Raw genomic sequence first — 16,361 nt, 5'->3', positions numbered from 1 at the left:
CAAGTCTGGGTGCTATAGTGTCTTCTTAGCATGGTATTTCTCTTAGTCTATTTCGGCTGCTACCACAAGGTGCCTTAGACTGGGTGATTTATAAACAGTGGAAATTCACTTCTCATAGTTCTGGGGGCTGGAAGTTCATGGTCAAGGTGCCAACAGATTTGGTGTTTGGTGAGGGCTGCTCTCTGCTTCATAGATGGCATGTTCTCACTGGGTCCTCACGGTGAAAGGAGTGAACAAGCTCCCTCAGGCCTTTCAAAAGGGCCCCAATCCACAAGGGCTCACCCCTCATGACTTCTTCACCACCCAAGGCCCCACCTTCTAGTACTGTGGCACTGCAAATTAGTTGTCAGTGTAAGAGTTTCGGGGGGGATACATTCATTCAGACCATCCCAAGGGTCAAGTGTTCATCCTCTTGAGCTCCTCCTTATTCTGCTTCTGGTTTATCAGGAGTCAGCCCGTGCAGCACGGTACCTGTGTTCTGTGGGCACATCACCACATGGCATTTGCCAAGCATCCATCAGCTGTACACATGAAATCGCTACCTGTGGGCCCCGACTGCTGGCAAAGCCTATTCAAGGATGTCAGAACTGTCAGAGCTGGAGCCTCTGGGTCTTTGTCATGTGGCATTACCTAGTAATCCATTTTATGATAGCAATAGAAACGCGTGTCTTCAACAAACACCTCAGTGGCTGCCGTGTGCCAGCCGTCTGGAGCCCTTGGTGAGAATGGCATGGCAGTGCCCATCAGGGCCTGCTTACCCCATGCTCTGGATGGGCTCCTGTCAGTAACAACGCTGTCGTGACAGTGATGATGTTTTTTTGCCGTCACTCCAGCCGCTAACATTTGCGGAGCTCTTCCTCCTGCACCCCACCTGACAAAGGCACCCTAGGCGGCCAGCGTCAGAGGTTAGCTGGCTTGTCTGGGTCACACAAAATGCGGCAGAGGTGGGACTGAGCCCATGTCCGTGACCTGAAGCCTGACTCCCTGCGAGTCTTGACTACTCTTGCCTGGACTCTGTCCTTCCCCGAGCCCAAACGCCAGTCATCTTCCCTTGTGGGTGGCCTTCAGCCTGGTGCCGTGCTGGTGACTTGGCAGCCATCCAGGGAGTGGAAACAATGAACGTGTGGGCTCCCTGTGTGGGCATCTCTCTTCACTGCGAACACCCTCTGGGTGTTGCCCACATGATGTCAAAGCGGCTCTCGGAAGGGGTCCTTCTCCTTTATGGGGAGTTTCAGCTGCTGGGCTAACTTGAATTGTAATGTGGTTTTGTGCTCAGGCCCAGAGCTCCTTAGGCAAGTGTTGTGCCATCAGTAATCAAATGAGAAATAATCATTTTGAAAAGCAGATCCAAAGGCAGGATGGTCATGGGCACTAATTCCCAGCTCTGTGCATCTTTCTTGAAGACGGTGATCCTCTGTGAAGGTTTTCAGCATGTCATGCTTGGTACCAGCGTATCCAGAGCATGTCATTTTGAGGTATTTGCCTCCTGTTGTGAAATCCGTGCCACCTGAGAGCAGGTCCTGATGTGGGACTTTCAGAGGTGGGACCAGGGGCCGTGGGAGCGCAGTCCTTAGGGAGGTGCCGCGTGGCGTTGTGTGTATGAGGGGATAGCACAGGGTGAGGTGGGGGCCCAAGAAGGAAGTGATCCACAAAGAACAGCCTCTTTCGGTCCTCATTCCTGGGATGGGTGGGAGCGGCTTCTGTGTCTTCCGGTCATTTCCCCTGCGGAGAAGCTCCTGCCACTGCCGAGAACCTCATCTTGTTCCACAACAAGAAGAGGCTGCCTGGCCATCCAGCGCTCCATGGGAATTCTGTGTCCCCATAGTCTTGGGCTGAAAGAGGGCGACATACCTTGGTGACTTCTGCAGGGGTCTCCTCACTGTTAAAGAGCAGATTGAAAGTGAAGAATGTGGGCTAAGTGTTTAGGTCGATATTTAACCCCATTAGGTTTTGGATACTAAGTGAAATTGAGGCCATTTTGGTTGAAGGTTGGCATAAACTACTATCAGGGATCCCCAAGACTACCCCCAGGCTTTTCTAGAAGGACTCTCAGCTAAGATGTAATACAGTAAAAGCACACAAAACACAATCAGCAAACCAAATCAGCAAGGGCAGAGGCCCATGGGGCGGTGTCCCGAGGAAACCAGGCCCGAGCTTCCAGAATCCTCTCCCGGCGGGGTCGTGCAGGACACACTGAGCTCCCCCAGAGTAAGCCGTGACAGCGTGTGCAGTGTCGTCACCAGGCTCAAGCTTCCAGAATCCTCTCCCAGTGGGGTCGCGCAGGACGCACTGAGCTCCCCCAGAGTGAGCTGTGACAGTGTGTGCAGTGTCGTCACCAGGGAAGCCCACTAGAGACTCGGTGCCAGGGTTTTGACTGCGGGCTGGGCACGTGGGCACCTTCTGCCTGCTTCGTGCCCATACTCTGGACTCCCAGAGGGAAGGCAGATTCTCAGCACAAACACCGTTGCCCACACAAGCAGCTGAGCACAGAGAGCCCCTCCTCAGTGAGGATGGTGGGCACCGTCCCGACACCAGCCAGGGGCCAGCCTTGCACGCAGACCTCTCAGGATGGTCTTGGGCCGTGCACACAAGCATGAGGGCAGCGCACCGCCCCCGCCCCTCCTTGGCTGTGGGGAGGAGCCACTGGGGCGTGAGCTCTGGTGGCATCAGCAGCTTTTGTCTGTGTGTGTCTAGGACAAGGTCGTGGCGGAGCCTGTCAGCCGCCTGCTGGAGAGCACACTCAGGAGCAGCCACCTACCCAGCAGGGTCGGAGCCCTGCACGGCATCCTCTATGTGCTGGAGTGCGACCTGCTGGACGATACTGCCAAGCAGCTCATCCCAGTCATCAGTGACTATCTCCTCTCCAACCTGAAAGGGATCGCCCAGTGAGTGGGAGCCTGGCTGGGGCTAGGACGGGGGTCTCGGAATGAGCTGCGAAGGAAGCAGCATCACCCTCTCCAAGTGCCCAGGTCCCTGGCCAGATGGCAGGCAGTTGTCAGTGGGAACCCAGGTGGGCGCCATGGCTGAGGTTGGTGAGACGCAAGGGCACAGGTGTGTCCTAGAGGCTTCCTCGGGCACCCCCAGTGAGCTAGAGCTCCTGCCTCTGCTGCTGTCTCATGTGGCGCTGAGCACATTTCCCCATGTGCCCATTCCTGATTCTGCTCGCGAGGCCAGCGGTTCTCATTCTCTGCTCTCAGAACCCTCTCCTCATTACCCAGGCCAGCCTCCTCTCTGCACCTTCCCCGCCCTGGCCCAGCACCTCCCTCCTGTTTCCACTGTGACTCCGACCTCACTTTATCTTAAAGCTGCTGGGCGGCAGGTTCTGCACAGATGTGTCCTTGACAAAGCACGGCTGGTGCCACAACCCCTTAACGAGCAAGTCAAGCTCTTCACAACGATGTCTTGTGAGTGCGGAGGGCTCTGTGACACCCTGGTCTCACCTCCGCTCTCCCGAAGTCGCAGAGGCTTTAGCAGAGATGGGCCCAGCCTCTCTGAGTCACAGGCTTTAGAGCTGTCTGTAGAGGGAGGGTAGAATTTCATCAGCCACCCACATGGGGGAGTTGAGGGCAAGAATTTGGAGCAAAGATGGGAAAGGGGCTGGGAAGAATGGCCAGTGATCCCCTTTGACAAGTGGGCAGGAGATGGGGGCCGGGTCAAAGTTGAGTGGAAGACTTGGAGGGAGATGGGAAGATCTCTGTAGGCACAGTTCAGACAGGAGGGAGGTGTGAGCCAGGGCACTGGCTGGTGGCTGTCTGGCAGGATTTGGGACATCCTGGAGCAGGGACAGTGGCTCAACAGGGGCCATTGCCCTCATCCAGGCCAGAGTGGCACAAGCTTGTGGGGAGGCCGTTCTCGTCTATCATCCTTGCTGGGCGGTGGGTGCTGTGCTAGCAGGACGCAGGACAGGCGGACAGCTGGCAACTGTCTCTGCATCCCTGGAGCCTGGCATAGGGCAAGTCACACGGGGGACACAGGCCTGCAAATCAGGCACATGCGTTGGTGCAGCGAGGTGATTTTGGGGGGCAGCCCCACAACAGGCCCCAGGCACAGGCCAAAGCCCTGGCTGTGCTGGCGTGTTGGGCCGTCTATGGCTCTTGCTGTGGGCATGGAGGACTCAGGAAAGGAGAGTTGAGGTGGCCCAGGAGCTGCGTTTGGGATGCAGAGAGCTTGTGGCATCCAGGTAGAAATGGTGTGTGGGGCTGGCCTCAGTGCCATGGGCACGGGCTGTGTCACATGCCTCCGAGGTAGAGGTGGGACCACGTGGTGATGGATATAAGCATCACTGGGCACATTTCTGTGGGTGGAGGGGGGCATCTTATTGGCTCCTCTGTTCACAGTGGCCACTCATTCAGTCCCTGGCTACCGGGTCCCCATTGTGCCATGGGGAAGGCAGGTGCTGTCGGGGGATCACACAAGGCAGCACGTCATGGTGGAATGTGCCACGAAGGAAAAGCACAGGGCACTCAGGAAGTAGAGGGGACTGGCCTGGGGTGTGGGAATCCAGGGCCTCTTTGAGGGACAGAGAGAGGAAGTCTGTGGTGGCCAGTATGGAGGTGGCCACAGGGGAGGCTGGGCCAGGCCGAGAGGGCAGGGCGTGGAGGAGGTAGACGGGCTCAGCTACCCAGGGAGGGGTCGAGCAGAGGCTGAAGGGTCAGGCCAGGTTACAGGGGCCTGGGGAGCCACACAGGGTAGGTGCTCCTGGGAGCCAGCCTGGCCCGCAGCTCTTCACTCCCGCGTGGGGCCGGGCATGCTGCGAAGCCCTCTCTACGTTGGATGGGGGCGGCTGAGCCTGGCTGCTGTCTCCCGTTTTCAGCTGCGTGAACATTCACAGCCAGCAGCACGTACTGGTCATGTGTGCCACTGCGTTTTACCTGATTGAGAACTATCCTCTGGACGTAGGGCCAGAATTTTCAGCATCAATAATACAGGTGAGTGGGCCCTGGCTGTCTTCCTCTGCACACGGGGAGTGGGCTTCCCTTCTCTTTTCCTTGTGGGATCATACCAGTGGGCCAGTTTTGACTTGGTGGGGAGGAGGCATGAACACCTGAGACCATGCAGCGACAGAAACCTTTCTCCCTGTGCAGATGTGTGGGGTGATGCTGTCCGGAAGTGAGGAGTCCACCCCCTCTATCATTTACCACTGTGCCCTCAGAGGCCTGGAGCGCCTCCTGCTCTCTGAGCAGCTCTCCCGCCTGGATGCAGAATCCCTGGTCAAGCTGAGTGTGGACAGAGTGAACGTGCACAGCCCGCACCGGGCCATGGCGGCTCTGGGCTTGATGCTCACCTGCATGTACACAGGTGAGCATGTACACAGTGCTCGCTCAAGGAACCTAGACTAGGTGTCCTCTGATTTGACACTTTTAGTGTTGCCCCAAGCTGGCCCTATCACCTTGCAAGAGAGGCTCTGGAGCCCCCAGGGCTGGAGTACCTGGTCAGGGTTGACCACCCCTCTGGTCACTCATCCCATGTGGCTGAGCTGTGCTGGGTCCTGGGCTAGCGAGGGGCTCACATCACCTGCTGTCAGATCTTCTCCAGGGATTCATTGGACTCCTGTGTACAAAGCACTATCTACAGAGCCTGTTGGGTTGTATAGATGTAACCTTCGTACTGAACACTTTTATTACAGGAAAGGAGAAAGTCAGTCCGGGTAGAACTTCAGACCCTAATCCTGCAGCCCCAGACAGCGAGTCGGTGATTGTTGCTATGGAGCGGGTGTCTGTTCTTTTTGATAGGTAAGAAACGAAGCCCCATCCCTCAGCCGTTAGCTTCCCTAGAATTTTGGCCTGAAGCTGAGCGTTTGTGTGTGTTGGCTGATCCCCTGGCGCTGTTGCTGGAGTCCCGCCAGTGATTCCCGACCACAGCCTGACCGTGGGCTGCCTTGGCTCAGGGTTCCACTGGCGAGCTGGTGGTCCTTGGACCCCAGCGCTCAGGTGTAGTGTTGACCAGTTCCAAGGTTGTCCCAGCGCCTGCCCATCTCTCCTGAGGGCTCAGGCACCGCACCTGGCCATGTGGGGTATGGCAGGGGGCAGGAATGACCAGTCTCTGGGAGGGTGCGGCAGAAGCCTGCGCAGTGATGAGGAGTTGGCTCAGCCTGGCTGCCTGTCGTGAGAGGGGAGCCCACAGGGGTCTGTGGGAGGGGGTCCGTGGTGCCTGTGAGCAGGGTGAGGGGCAGCAGCAGGAGGAGGAAGGTGAAACCCACACATGCATCTTTGAGACCCGTGTGGTCAGTGGCTTCTCCTCGCTACCCCTCCGCCCCACTGCTGTGCGTGAATTGGTGTTGAGAATTGGCTTCGCTCACCTGCTCTGGAAGTGGGTTAGGAGCTTCGTAGGGCTTTTTCTCAAGGACAAGGCTCCCTGATTGCTCTCAGGCCTCAGTCCTGGCGACATGGCGGATCTGGGGCGTTGTTGTGCTGCCTTGCCTGTGCTCTCCAATCAGGGTGTCCCACTCCTGGCGACATGGCGGATCTGGGGCGTTGTTGCACTGCCTTGCCTGTGCTCTCCAATCAGGGTGTCCCAGTCCTGGCGACATGGCAGATCTGGGGCGTTGTTGCACTGCCTTGCCTGTGCTCTCCAATCAGGGTGTCCAGTGGGGAGCCATTTGGCTTTTCTCAAGAGCATACTCAGGTGGACTTTGCTCTATTCTTTGGCCAGATGAGGTGTTCTGAACAGCTGAGCCTGTGCTTGTCTGTTTTCATGTTTTTTTTTTTTTTTTTGAGACGGAGTTTTGCCCTCGTCACCCAGGCTGGAGTGCAGTGGCGCGATCTCGGCTCACTGCAACCTCCACCTCCCGGGTTCAAGCGATTCTCCTGCCTCAGCCTCCCGAGTAGCTGGGATTACAGGCACGTGCCACCACGCCCAGCTAATTTTTGTGTTTTTAGTAGAGACAGTGCTTCACCGTGTTGGCCGAACTGGTCTCGAACTCCTGAACTCAAGTGATCCACCCTCCTCGGCCTCCCAAAGTGCTGGGATTGCAGGCGTGAGCCACCGTGCCTGGTCCCCATGTCGATTTTAAAACGCACCTCTGCATCATTCTTCAGTTCCCACATGCTCACTGAGCACCACCACAGCTGGCAGACGGACACAGGGAGGCGCCACGACCAGTCCTGGCCTTCAAGGGGCTTGTGGTCTAGTGGACCCAGTGCTAGGTGGCAAGTGCTCCAGAGAGCGTGGTGCACGCCTTCCGCTCTACCGCCCTCCAGACGCCGCAGGGAGGCACCTTGGAGCTGACCACAGATCTCCCTCCGTGGAGCACTGTCTTCAGTGCAGCCGCCATGCCACTGCTGGGCGAGGGTCTGCGGGCGGGTAGAGCCAGGAGCACCTCTGAGAAAGTGCACTGCCGTTTCTTGGCTGCTTCCTGTGCATCTCAGTTACACACAGCTGGCATGTGTGCACTGATAAGACAGGAACATGATGGTTGCTTTTCAGCACTAAAAAGGATACTGCTCAGGGGGCGTGTTTCAGGATCTGGTTAGGGAAAAAGCAGCGAGAGCACAGATGGGGCCCTGTTTGGCAACAAGAAAAAAGTCCCGGTTGACAACAGTGCTACAAAGTGTTAGAACACATAGAAATGTTTATGGAGCATTTGGATGTGGAAAGCAGCAAAAACATAATGAGAAAGGGGTTCTTTTGTTAGGATTTTTAAAAATCTCTTTTGTAACATCCTTCCGGCTGCACCATTTCTGCATATTCTTTTATGTAGCTTTCAGACTCTTAGGATTTCTGGTCACTGCAGGGCGTGGGAGCCCAGACAGAGCCTATGCCTAGCAGCCTGTCTTCACGAGCTGGACAGAGGAGGAGCTGGGGTTTTGCCTTTTTAGCCTCAAATTTCATACTCCAGTTGCTTAGGCTCTGACTTTCCCCACTTGGAAAGTCCCTCACGGCCAAGGGTACCTCCCAGCCCCGATTTCACATCAGCATTTTCCCCAGAGCCAAGGCCCTCCGCGGGCAGGTGGGGCAGCTGTGGGAGCTGGTGCCAGGCTCTGACCTGTGTCCCTCCTCCCAGGATCAGGAAAGGCTTTCCTTGTGAAGCCAGAGTGGTGGCGAGGATCCTGCCCCAGTTTCTAGACGACTTCTTCCCACCCCAGGACATCATGAACAAAGTCATCGGAGAGTTTCTGTCCAACCAGCAGCCATACCCCCAGTTCATGGCCACCGTGGTGTATAAGGTGAGGTTGCATGTGGGATGGGGATGGAGTGGGGAAGCCTGGAGGTGGAATTGCCCCCGACTTCCCAGCAGATTCGCCAGAAGAACCCAGCTCCTCCCCTTTAAAGCAGCAATGCCTCTGGCCCCCACCCCACCCCCACCACCCGGGCACAGCAGGTGCTTCCCGCCCCCCAGCCCTGACACTCAGGCGCCCGCTTGCTCCTGGCAGGTGTTTCAGACTCTGCACAGCACCGGGCAGTCATCCATGGTCCGGGACTGGGTCATGCTGTCCCTCTCCAACTTCACGCAGAGGACCCCAGTCGCCATGGCCACATGGAGCCTCTCCTGCTTCTTCGTCAGCGCGTCCACCAGCCCATGGGTTGCGGCGATGTATCCTCTCTGGGTCCCTGGTGCTGGCCCCGTTTCCCTCGTCAACACCGAGGCTCATGTTTCATGATAAAGTTTTGAAACCTAACCTTTGCAAAAACCCCACAGATGCCAAGGTGACAGGCCCTCAGCCCCAGGGAAGTACAATGCTGACAGGGATACAGAAAGGAGCACATCCAGACATTTGCTGACCAGGGCCTCTCAGAGGGGCCCGTGTATGGCAGAAGGGTCGAAGCTGCTAAGGGGCCCTTCTGTGGAGGGCCTGGGTGAGGGGAGCGAGGGTGGGCGGCGGTCTCTGCAGACCTCCCGCCCACTCGCGGGCTCTGTGTGGCTGGGCTTCTCCTGACACTGCTTCTCATTAGCTTTGGTCATTGTGCCTCGATCACCCTCTCGGGGAAAGGCTTAAGTAAAGATCCAGTTCCCACCCCCAGATGCTGGCTGCCAGGAGTTTCCCTGTCCACAGCCCTCCCCCAAGACAGACCACAAGAGCCTCCAAGCAGCACGGTTGTCCTGGTGCTGACAGCACAGCCTCGCCCAGTGTGCCTGGCGTGGCTCTGCCCGCACTGTACTGGAGCAGGGCTCGTGGGGGCCAGCAGGACAGCAGGAGCATCGGCCACCAGCGCTGCACAGGAGCCAGGCCAGGTGAGTGCTGCCGAGTGGGTGCCTGCCTGCAGGCCTCCTGCTTCCTTGGCCAGCTCTGCCCAGCTCACTTCTGCCCTGCTGGCCTTCCAGCAGGGTGTCCAGCCAGCCAAGGGTTGCAGGAATGAAGGTGGAGGCGCTGCTGCAGCTGGAGCCATCCAGGTAGCCCTTCCGGGGCTCTGCTGGCTCTCCAGGCTCCCTGGGCCCCTTCGCAGGCTGTTTCAGGAGAGGAGCTCCCAGGTGAGGACAGGGAGGCAGCATTCCCCTCATTTGCCGGCCTTTTTCCTTAACTCCTGCACCAGCCTCCCACATGTCATCAGCAGGATGGGAAAGCTGGAGCAGGTGGACGTCAACCTTTTCTGCCTGGTTGCCACAGACTTTTACAGACACCAGATAGAGGAGGAGCTCGACCGCAGGGCCTTCCAGTCTGTGTTTGAGGTGGTTGCAGCTCCAGGAAGCCCATATCACCGGCTGCTGACTTGTTTACGAAATGTCCACAAGGTCACCACCTGCTGAGCGCCATGGTGGGAGAGACTGTGAGGCGGCAGCTGGGGCTGGAGCCTCCAGAAATCTGCGCCCTGTGCCCTGCCTCCACCGAGCCAGCTTGGTCCCTGTGGGCTTCCGCACATGCCGCGGGCGGCCAGGCAACGTGCGTGTCTCTGCCATATGGCAGAAGTGCTCTTTGTGGTACAGTGGCCAGGCAAGGAGTATCTGCAGTCCCGGTGGGGCTGAGCCTGAGGCCTTCCGGAGAGCAGGAGCAGCTGTGCTGCACGCCATGTGGGTGACCAGGTCCTTTCTCCTGATGCTCACCTGTTGGGTGTTGCCAGGCTGCAGCTGCTCTTGCATCTGGGCCGGAAGTCCTCCCTCCTGCAGGCTGGCTGTTGGCCCCTCTGCTGTCCTGCAGTAGAAGGTGCCGTGAGCAGGCTTTGGGAACACTGGCCTGTGTCTTCCTGGTGGGGTGTGCATGCCACGCCCTGTGTCTGTATGCACAGATGCCATGGCATGTGCTGGGCCAGTGGCTGGGGGTGCTAGACACCCAGCACCATTCTCCCTTCTCTCTTTTCTTCTCAGGATTTAAAATTTAATTATATCAGTAAAGAGATTAATTTTAACGTAACTCTTTCTATGCCCGTGTAAAGTATGTGAATTGCAAGGCCTGTGCTGCATGCGACAGTGTTCGGGGAGGTGGGCAGGGCCCCTGGCCACGCTCCCTCTCCTGTAGCCACTGGCATAGCCTTCCTGAGCACCCGCTGACATTTCCGTTGTACATGTTCCTGTTTATGCATTCACAAGGTGACTGAGATGTAGAGAGGCGCTAGTGTGCAGGTGGCCACAGCAGGACTAAGGACAGGCCCCCACTGTCCTAGGGGCATGCTCGCCTGCAGCCCCTCCTTCTTGGGCACAGACAACTGTTGTTCTCCACCCACATTAGGGACAGCAGCCTCCCTATCAGCTGAGAAGGCCAGCCCTCCCTGGCTGTGAGCAGCCTCCGCTGTGTCCAGAGACATGGGCCTCCCACTCCTGTTCCTTGCTAACCCTGGGGCGGTGTCTGCCCAGGAGCTGGCTGGCCGGTGTTGGGATCTGCCGTTCCATGGATGCATGCCCCAAGGGTGTCACTGAGCTGTGTTTTGTCTGAGCCTCTCTTGGTCAACAGCAAAGCTTGGCGTCTTGGCACTGTTAGTGACAGAGCCTGGCATCCCTTCTGCCCCCGTTCCAGCTGACATCTTGCACGGGGACCCCTTTTAGTCAGGAGAGTGCAGATCTGTGCTCATTGGAGACTGCCCCACTGCCCTGTCAGAGCCGCCACTCCTATCCCCAGGCCAGGTCCCTGGACCAGCCTCTTGTTTGCAGGCCCAGAGGAGCCAAGTCATTAAAATGGAAGTGGATTCTGGATGGCCGGCTGCTGCTGACATAGGAGCTGGGTTTGGGAGCTCTGAGATGGGGCAGGAGCTCTGCTTCCTCAGCCCTTGAGGCGAGCCAGGCGAGGTTGGCGACTGTCATGTGGCTTGGTTTGCTCATGCTTGTTGATGTTTTGGGTATTGAATATGGTAAGTGGAGGAAATGCTTTTCTGGAGTCTGTGCAGGTGCTGCCTTGAGACCCTCAAGCCTCCACCTGTCCCTCTCCTATGTGGCAGCTGAGGAGCAGCTGACATGTGGACTTGTGTGCTGCCCACATACACGAGGGCGCTGAAAGGGAGCCCCTGCTCAAAGGGAGCCCCTCCTCTGAGCAGCCTTTGACAGGCCTGTATGAGGCTTTTCCCACCAGCTCCCAACAGAGGCCTCCCCCAGCCAGGACCACCTCGTCCTCGTGGCAGGGCAGCAGGAGCGGTAGAAAGGGGTCTGATGTTTGAGGAGGCCCTTAAGGGAAGCTACTGAATTTTAACAAGAAAACCACCATTCTTCCGTATTGGTTGGGGGCTCCTGTTTCTCATCCTAGCTTCTTCCTGGAAAGCCTGCTAGAAGCTTTGGGAATGAGGGGAAAGTTCTCAGAACCGTTGCTGCTCCCCACCCACCTCCCCTGCAGTAAGTTATGTCAACAGCTCGGAGACAGAAGTATCACAGGCCAGATGTTGTTCTGCTAGATGTTTACATTTGTAAGAAATAACACTGTGAATGTAAAACGGAGCCATTCCCCTTGGAATGCATATCGCTGGGCTCAACACAGAGTTTGTCTTCCTTTTGTTTACGACGTGATCTAAAACAGTCCTTAGCAAGGGGCTCAGAACACCCCGCTCTGGCAGTGGGTGTCCCCCACTCCCAAAGGCCTGCCTGTGTGCTCCAGAGATGAATATGAGCTCATTAGTAAAATGACTTTACCCATGCGTTAAGTCAAGTACACGTGCACGTGCATATGGACACATCTGTAGTTTTATACACGCACATCTCAAGACAGAGATGCATGGCCTCCAAGAGTGCCCGTGTCGGTTCTTCCTGGAAGTTGACTTTCCTCAGACCTGCCAGGTAAAGTTAGCTGTGTGACGGGCGTCCAGGCGCGGGGCTTGGTCAGAGCAGGGCTCATTCATGGCTCACTAGGATCCCACCGGAGAAAACGGTCTCCATATCAACTCTGCCGAAGGGAGGAAGACTTTGTCGCGTTCCTAAAAAACCTATGGCAAGCACCAATCATATCATCCAAATTTTGTTGAAAATGTGATTAATTTGGTTGTCAAGTTTTGGGGGTGAGCTGTGGGGAGACTGCTTTTGTTTTGCTGCTGGTAATATCAGGAAAGACTTTAATGAAACCAGGGTAGAATTGTTTGGCAATGCACTGAAGCGCGTTTCTTTCCCAAAACGTGCCTCCCTTCCGCTGCGGGCCCAGCTGAGTCTGTGTAGGTGACGTTTCCGGCTGCCAAGCGCTCTTTGTTACTGTCCACCCCCATTTCTGCCAGCACACGTGTCCTTTCAGGAGGAAAATGTGAAGCTGAAACCCCTCCAGACACCCAGAATGTAGCATCTGAGAAGGCCCTGTGCCCTAAAGGACACCCCCGCCCCCACCTTCATGGAGGGGTCATTCCAGAGCCCTCGGAGCCGATGAACAGCTCGTCCTCTTGGAGCTGAGCTGAGCCCCCCACGGAGCTCGGGACAGATAGTAAACAGCAATAACTCGGTCTGTGGCTGCCTGGCAGGTGGAAGTTCCTCCCCCTGAGGGGCGGAGTGAGGTTAGTTCTGTGTGTCTGTGGGGTGGAGTCAGCCTGCTCCTGCTACCTGTGAGCATCCTGCCCAGCAGACATCCTCACCCGGCTTTGTCCCTCCCCACTTCCTCCCTCTGCGGGGAGGACCCAGGACCACAGCTGCTGGCCAGGGTAGGCTTGGAGCTGTGCTCCGGAGGGGCTACCTGTGGGAGCGAGAAGAAGGAAGATCTTGAGAGCTGCCGAGGCACCCTGGAGAGCTCAGGATGGTCCAGGCGAGAAGAGGACACTCGCTCGCCAGGCCTGGGCCTCCTGGGAAGGAGGGAGCCGCTCAGAGCGCCGCATGACAACTGAAGGCAACCTGGAAGGTTCAGAGGCCACTCTTCCCCCGTGTGCCTGTCACGCTCTGGTGCAGTCCAAGGAACGCCTTCCCCTCAGTTGTTTCCAAAAGCAGAGTCTCCCGCTGCAATCTGGGTGGTGATTGCCAGCCTTGGAGGATTGTGGCCAACGTGGACCTGCCTACGGAGGGTGGGCTCTGACCCACGTGGGGCCTCCTTGTCCAGGTCTCATTGCTTTGCGCTGTGGTCAGAGGGACTGTCAGCTGAGCCTGAGCTCCCCTGGAGCCAGCAGGGCTGTGATGGGCGAGTCCCGGAGCCCCACCCAGACCTGACTGCTTCTGAGAGCAAAGGGAAGGACTGACGAGAGATGTATATTTAATTTTTTTAACTGCTGCAAACATTGTACATCCAAATTAAAGGAAAAACATTGAAACCATCAGTTGTTGCTGTGTGAGGCTTGCTTTACTTCATGAGAACCTAGACCTTGCTGAGCTGGAGTCTTAGGAAACTGTCTCCTAAGTGCTTCTCCAGCAGGGGCAGAAACTGTCCCACCAGCTAACATCTGACATTACGGAGGGTCCCGCAGGCAGCTGCCAGCAAGGACAAGCCCTGTGTTTTCTGTAGCCAGGGATGAGGAAGTGGCCCCAGGGGCCTGGCTGGGTGCTGCTTCAAGGGCCTTCGCAAACCACAGTACAGGTGGTCTTCCTGCACTGCAGATGGGAGCTGTGGGAGCTGCTGGATCCTTCATGGTCAAGTGACATCATAAGCTTATATGACACACACAAGCCTCAGGACTTGGCCCATGGCACTGGAGCAGGTCATCAGGCCCAGCAGACTAGAGCTGTGTTCTCACAGGGCCCACGACCCTTCTAGCTCCTTGGCCATTGAAACCTGTGTCCCTGACCCAGCTGCTCCCAGGTACCCCCCAAAGCAGCTGGCACATCCCACCTCTGGTGTGGCCTGGGCTGCTGTGTGTCCGCAGGGCCTGCCCCGTCTGTTCTAGCTTGTTTCTCCTGTCTGAACCAGCGCCTACTCCAAGAAGGCTCTGCTCAGCCCAGCGGGGATGCTTCTAAGCTCGGCCCAGCCTCTGGGAAGCCTTGGTGGTCGGTGGTGTAGTCATCCTGGGATGCAGAACGAAAACCTGCAAGAACAAAACTGTGGCTTCGTCTGGTGCAGGGTATTTAGTTACTGTTTGCTGAGGTCCTGTCTGGTTCTGGCGAATGGGCAGGGGTCGCCCACCCATTCTTTCCCTGCTCTGCTGTCCGCGCCAGGAGAGACGGGGGCCTGTTGGCCAAGGGGGCAGCTCCTGCTGCCTGCTGTCCTTAGGCACGTGCAGGGACCCCCTTTCTCTGAGCAGGATGGGGATCAGTCTGCCAGAGGGATGTGGTGGACAGGCCCAGCCGGGTAAAAATTTCCCCCAGTTGCTCAAAGCATTTGGGGCGGGGCATGCCACTTGAGCTCCTTAAATCTGTCTCATAGGTGACACCGCTCCAGGGCCCCCCAGGGGCTTCTCCCTTCAGAGCTACCAAAGTTCTGGTCACTTCAGAGAAATGGAGCACCCCCTTCTCCCTGGTCCAGATGTGGACAGCCAGACCCTTGGCACACCTAGCACACCTGGCATGGCTGGTAATTTCAGAAAGAAAAGGGGCCGGGGTCCAGTGGGAAGCAGTGGCGAACCCCTCATGCGTGGGCTTTGCGATCCCTCCCCCTGCCACGGCAGAGCTGCCCTCAGCACAGCCTTCCTCTTCCTCATCGGAGAGCACACCCTGTCCCCTTGCTGGGGCTGTGCTGTGTGCCTGCGGTGGTATTTGGTTTTGGCTGCTACTGGCTTTGTTCCAAAGAGGATCTGGAAGTCGCTTCCCCTGTGTGGAGCGTGGAGCACTGTGAGTCAGATGAGGGAAGTAGCGAGGGGGAGGTGAGTACCCGGCGGAGCCGCCACAGAAAGGACTGGGTAGGGGGCCTTGCCTCCACGTGATGTGACACGGCCAGCCGAGGACAGAGGAAGCCCCGTTTCTGGGGGTGTGGGGTGCACCCCTCAGGGAAGCCTGCAGTGGGGCCCAAGGAAAGGCATTCTCTGCGAGCCCACGAGTCTGCTCTGTGGGCACCGTGACAATGCCCGTGGGCAGAGGTGGGCCCGGCCTTGTGTCGTCACCAGGACCTCTTTTGGGAAACCATGTGGGCATCCCTTGCGGGTCCCCCAGGTTCTGCAGTCCCAGCGGCCTGGCTGCCTGTTGGGCACATGGCTTGAGCCGCCCAGAGGGCCCAGCCCTGTTGGCAGCCACGTCCTCTGGAGGCCCTGCCGGTGGGGCTGGCTTTCTCTACCCCACACCAGGCCTCCAAGTATACTGGTTGGGGGTGTCTGGGCCCTGGGTGGGCCCCGTGGACCTGTGAGGTCAGGGTCGGGTCATCCCTGGAGGCAGAGGGCTTAAAATTGCAGGTCTGGGTTCCCCTTGTGTGCACAGGCCCCCGCCCTCCGCACTTCATCAGGCAGCTGGCCCCAAAACTGCTCGGACAGTCTGGTCCTGAGGTGGATCCTGGCCCCTGTACCCTCCGGACAGCCCACCTGCCCAACCTTCCACCCTGCCCCAGTGGCAGCAGTGTCGGCCACATCCTTCCCCTCCTGGCCCCAATTGCTCTGGGGAAGTCCAGGCTCCTGAGCCTGCCCAGGGGCCCCCATGATTTGGGCCCAGGACTCCACGTGGTCCTCTGCCTTCACCCAAGCCCTGAACTCCTCGGCTGCCAAATCCCTACCCATCTGCACAGGCTGTGCTCACCACTGCTGCTCCTGGAAGGTGCCCCTCGGTGGGACGCCCACCTCCTCTCTGGGCTTCTGTGTTTAGGAGCCCTGCTGCCCCCTCCCTTGGTCAGTCCCCGTGTCCTCCTGGCCTGTCAGGCAGGGCAGAAAAGCCACCCAGAAATGCTGAGTGGGATGAGTCTGGCTGGGCCCAGCCTCATTATTTAGAAGGGATAGAGGCCTAGGGGGCATGCTCCTAGCCTGAGCACAGCAGGACCCTGCCTACGTCCCTGGTCTCCACCAGGGACAGCTGCTGCCGAGGCCTGACCTGCCCCTTCTCCCTCAGGTGCTGCTGGTTGCCCAGCCCCTGGCCCTAGGAGACCCCGCAGCGACCAAGGGTCCCAGCAGGCCATGCAGCTGTGCCAAGGTACGAGCCTTTCCCCAGTAGGGGATAGATGCAGGGACCCTCCCAGGCAGGGGTAGCTGGGTGC

The 16,361-nt window shown here is 57.8% G+C and overlaps 1 protein-coding gene across 2 annotated transcripts in view; it reads left to right on the top strand.

Annotated features, from left to right (window-relative positions):
• The window catches only part of HTT (huntingtin), a 165,940-nt gene extending 154,217 nt beyond the window's left edge, over nt 1–11,723 (top strand). For both annotated transcript variants that reach the window (XM_050792246.1, XM_050792247.1), the window contains 7 exons: nt 2,695–2,885; nt 4,814–4,928; nt 5,085–5,298; nt 5,627–5,732; nt 8,003–8,165; nt 8,373–8,533; nt 9,472–11,723. In XM_050792246.1, the coding sequence (XP_050648203.1) occupies nt 2,695–2,885; nt 4,814–4,928; nt 5,085–5,298; nt 5,627–5,732; nt 8,003–8,165; nt 8,373–8,533; nt 9,472–9,685 (1,164 nt within the window). In that variant the 3' untranslated portion in view covers nt 9,686–11,723. The remainder of the gene's footprint in view (nt 1–2,694; nt 2,886–4,813; nt 4,929–5,084; nt 5,299–5,626; nt 5,733–8,002; nt 8,166–8,372; nt 8,534–9,471) is intronic.
• The last annotated feature ends 4,638 nt before the right edge of the window (nt 11,724–16,361 follow it).

This window comes from Macaca thibetana, chromosome 5 (genome assembly GCF_024542745.1).
Source record: "Macaca thibetana thibetana isolate TM-01 chromosome 5, ASM2454274v1, whole genome shotgun sequence".
Taxonomy (NCBI): domain Eukaryota; kingdom Metazoa; phylum Chordata; class Mammalia; order Primates; family Cercopithecidae; genus Macaca; species Macaca thibetana.
Note: the sequence above shows the minus strand (reverse complement) of the source record. Positions and strands in the feature narration are given on the sequence as shown.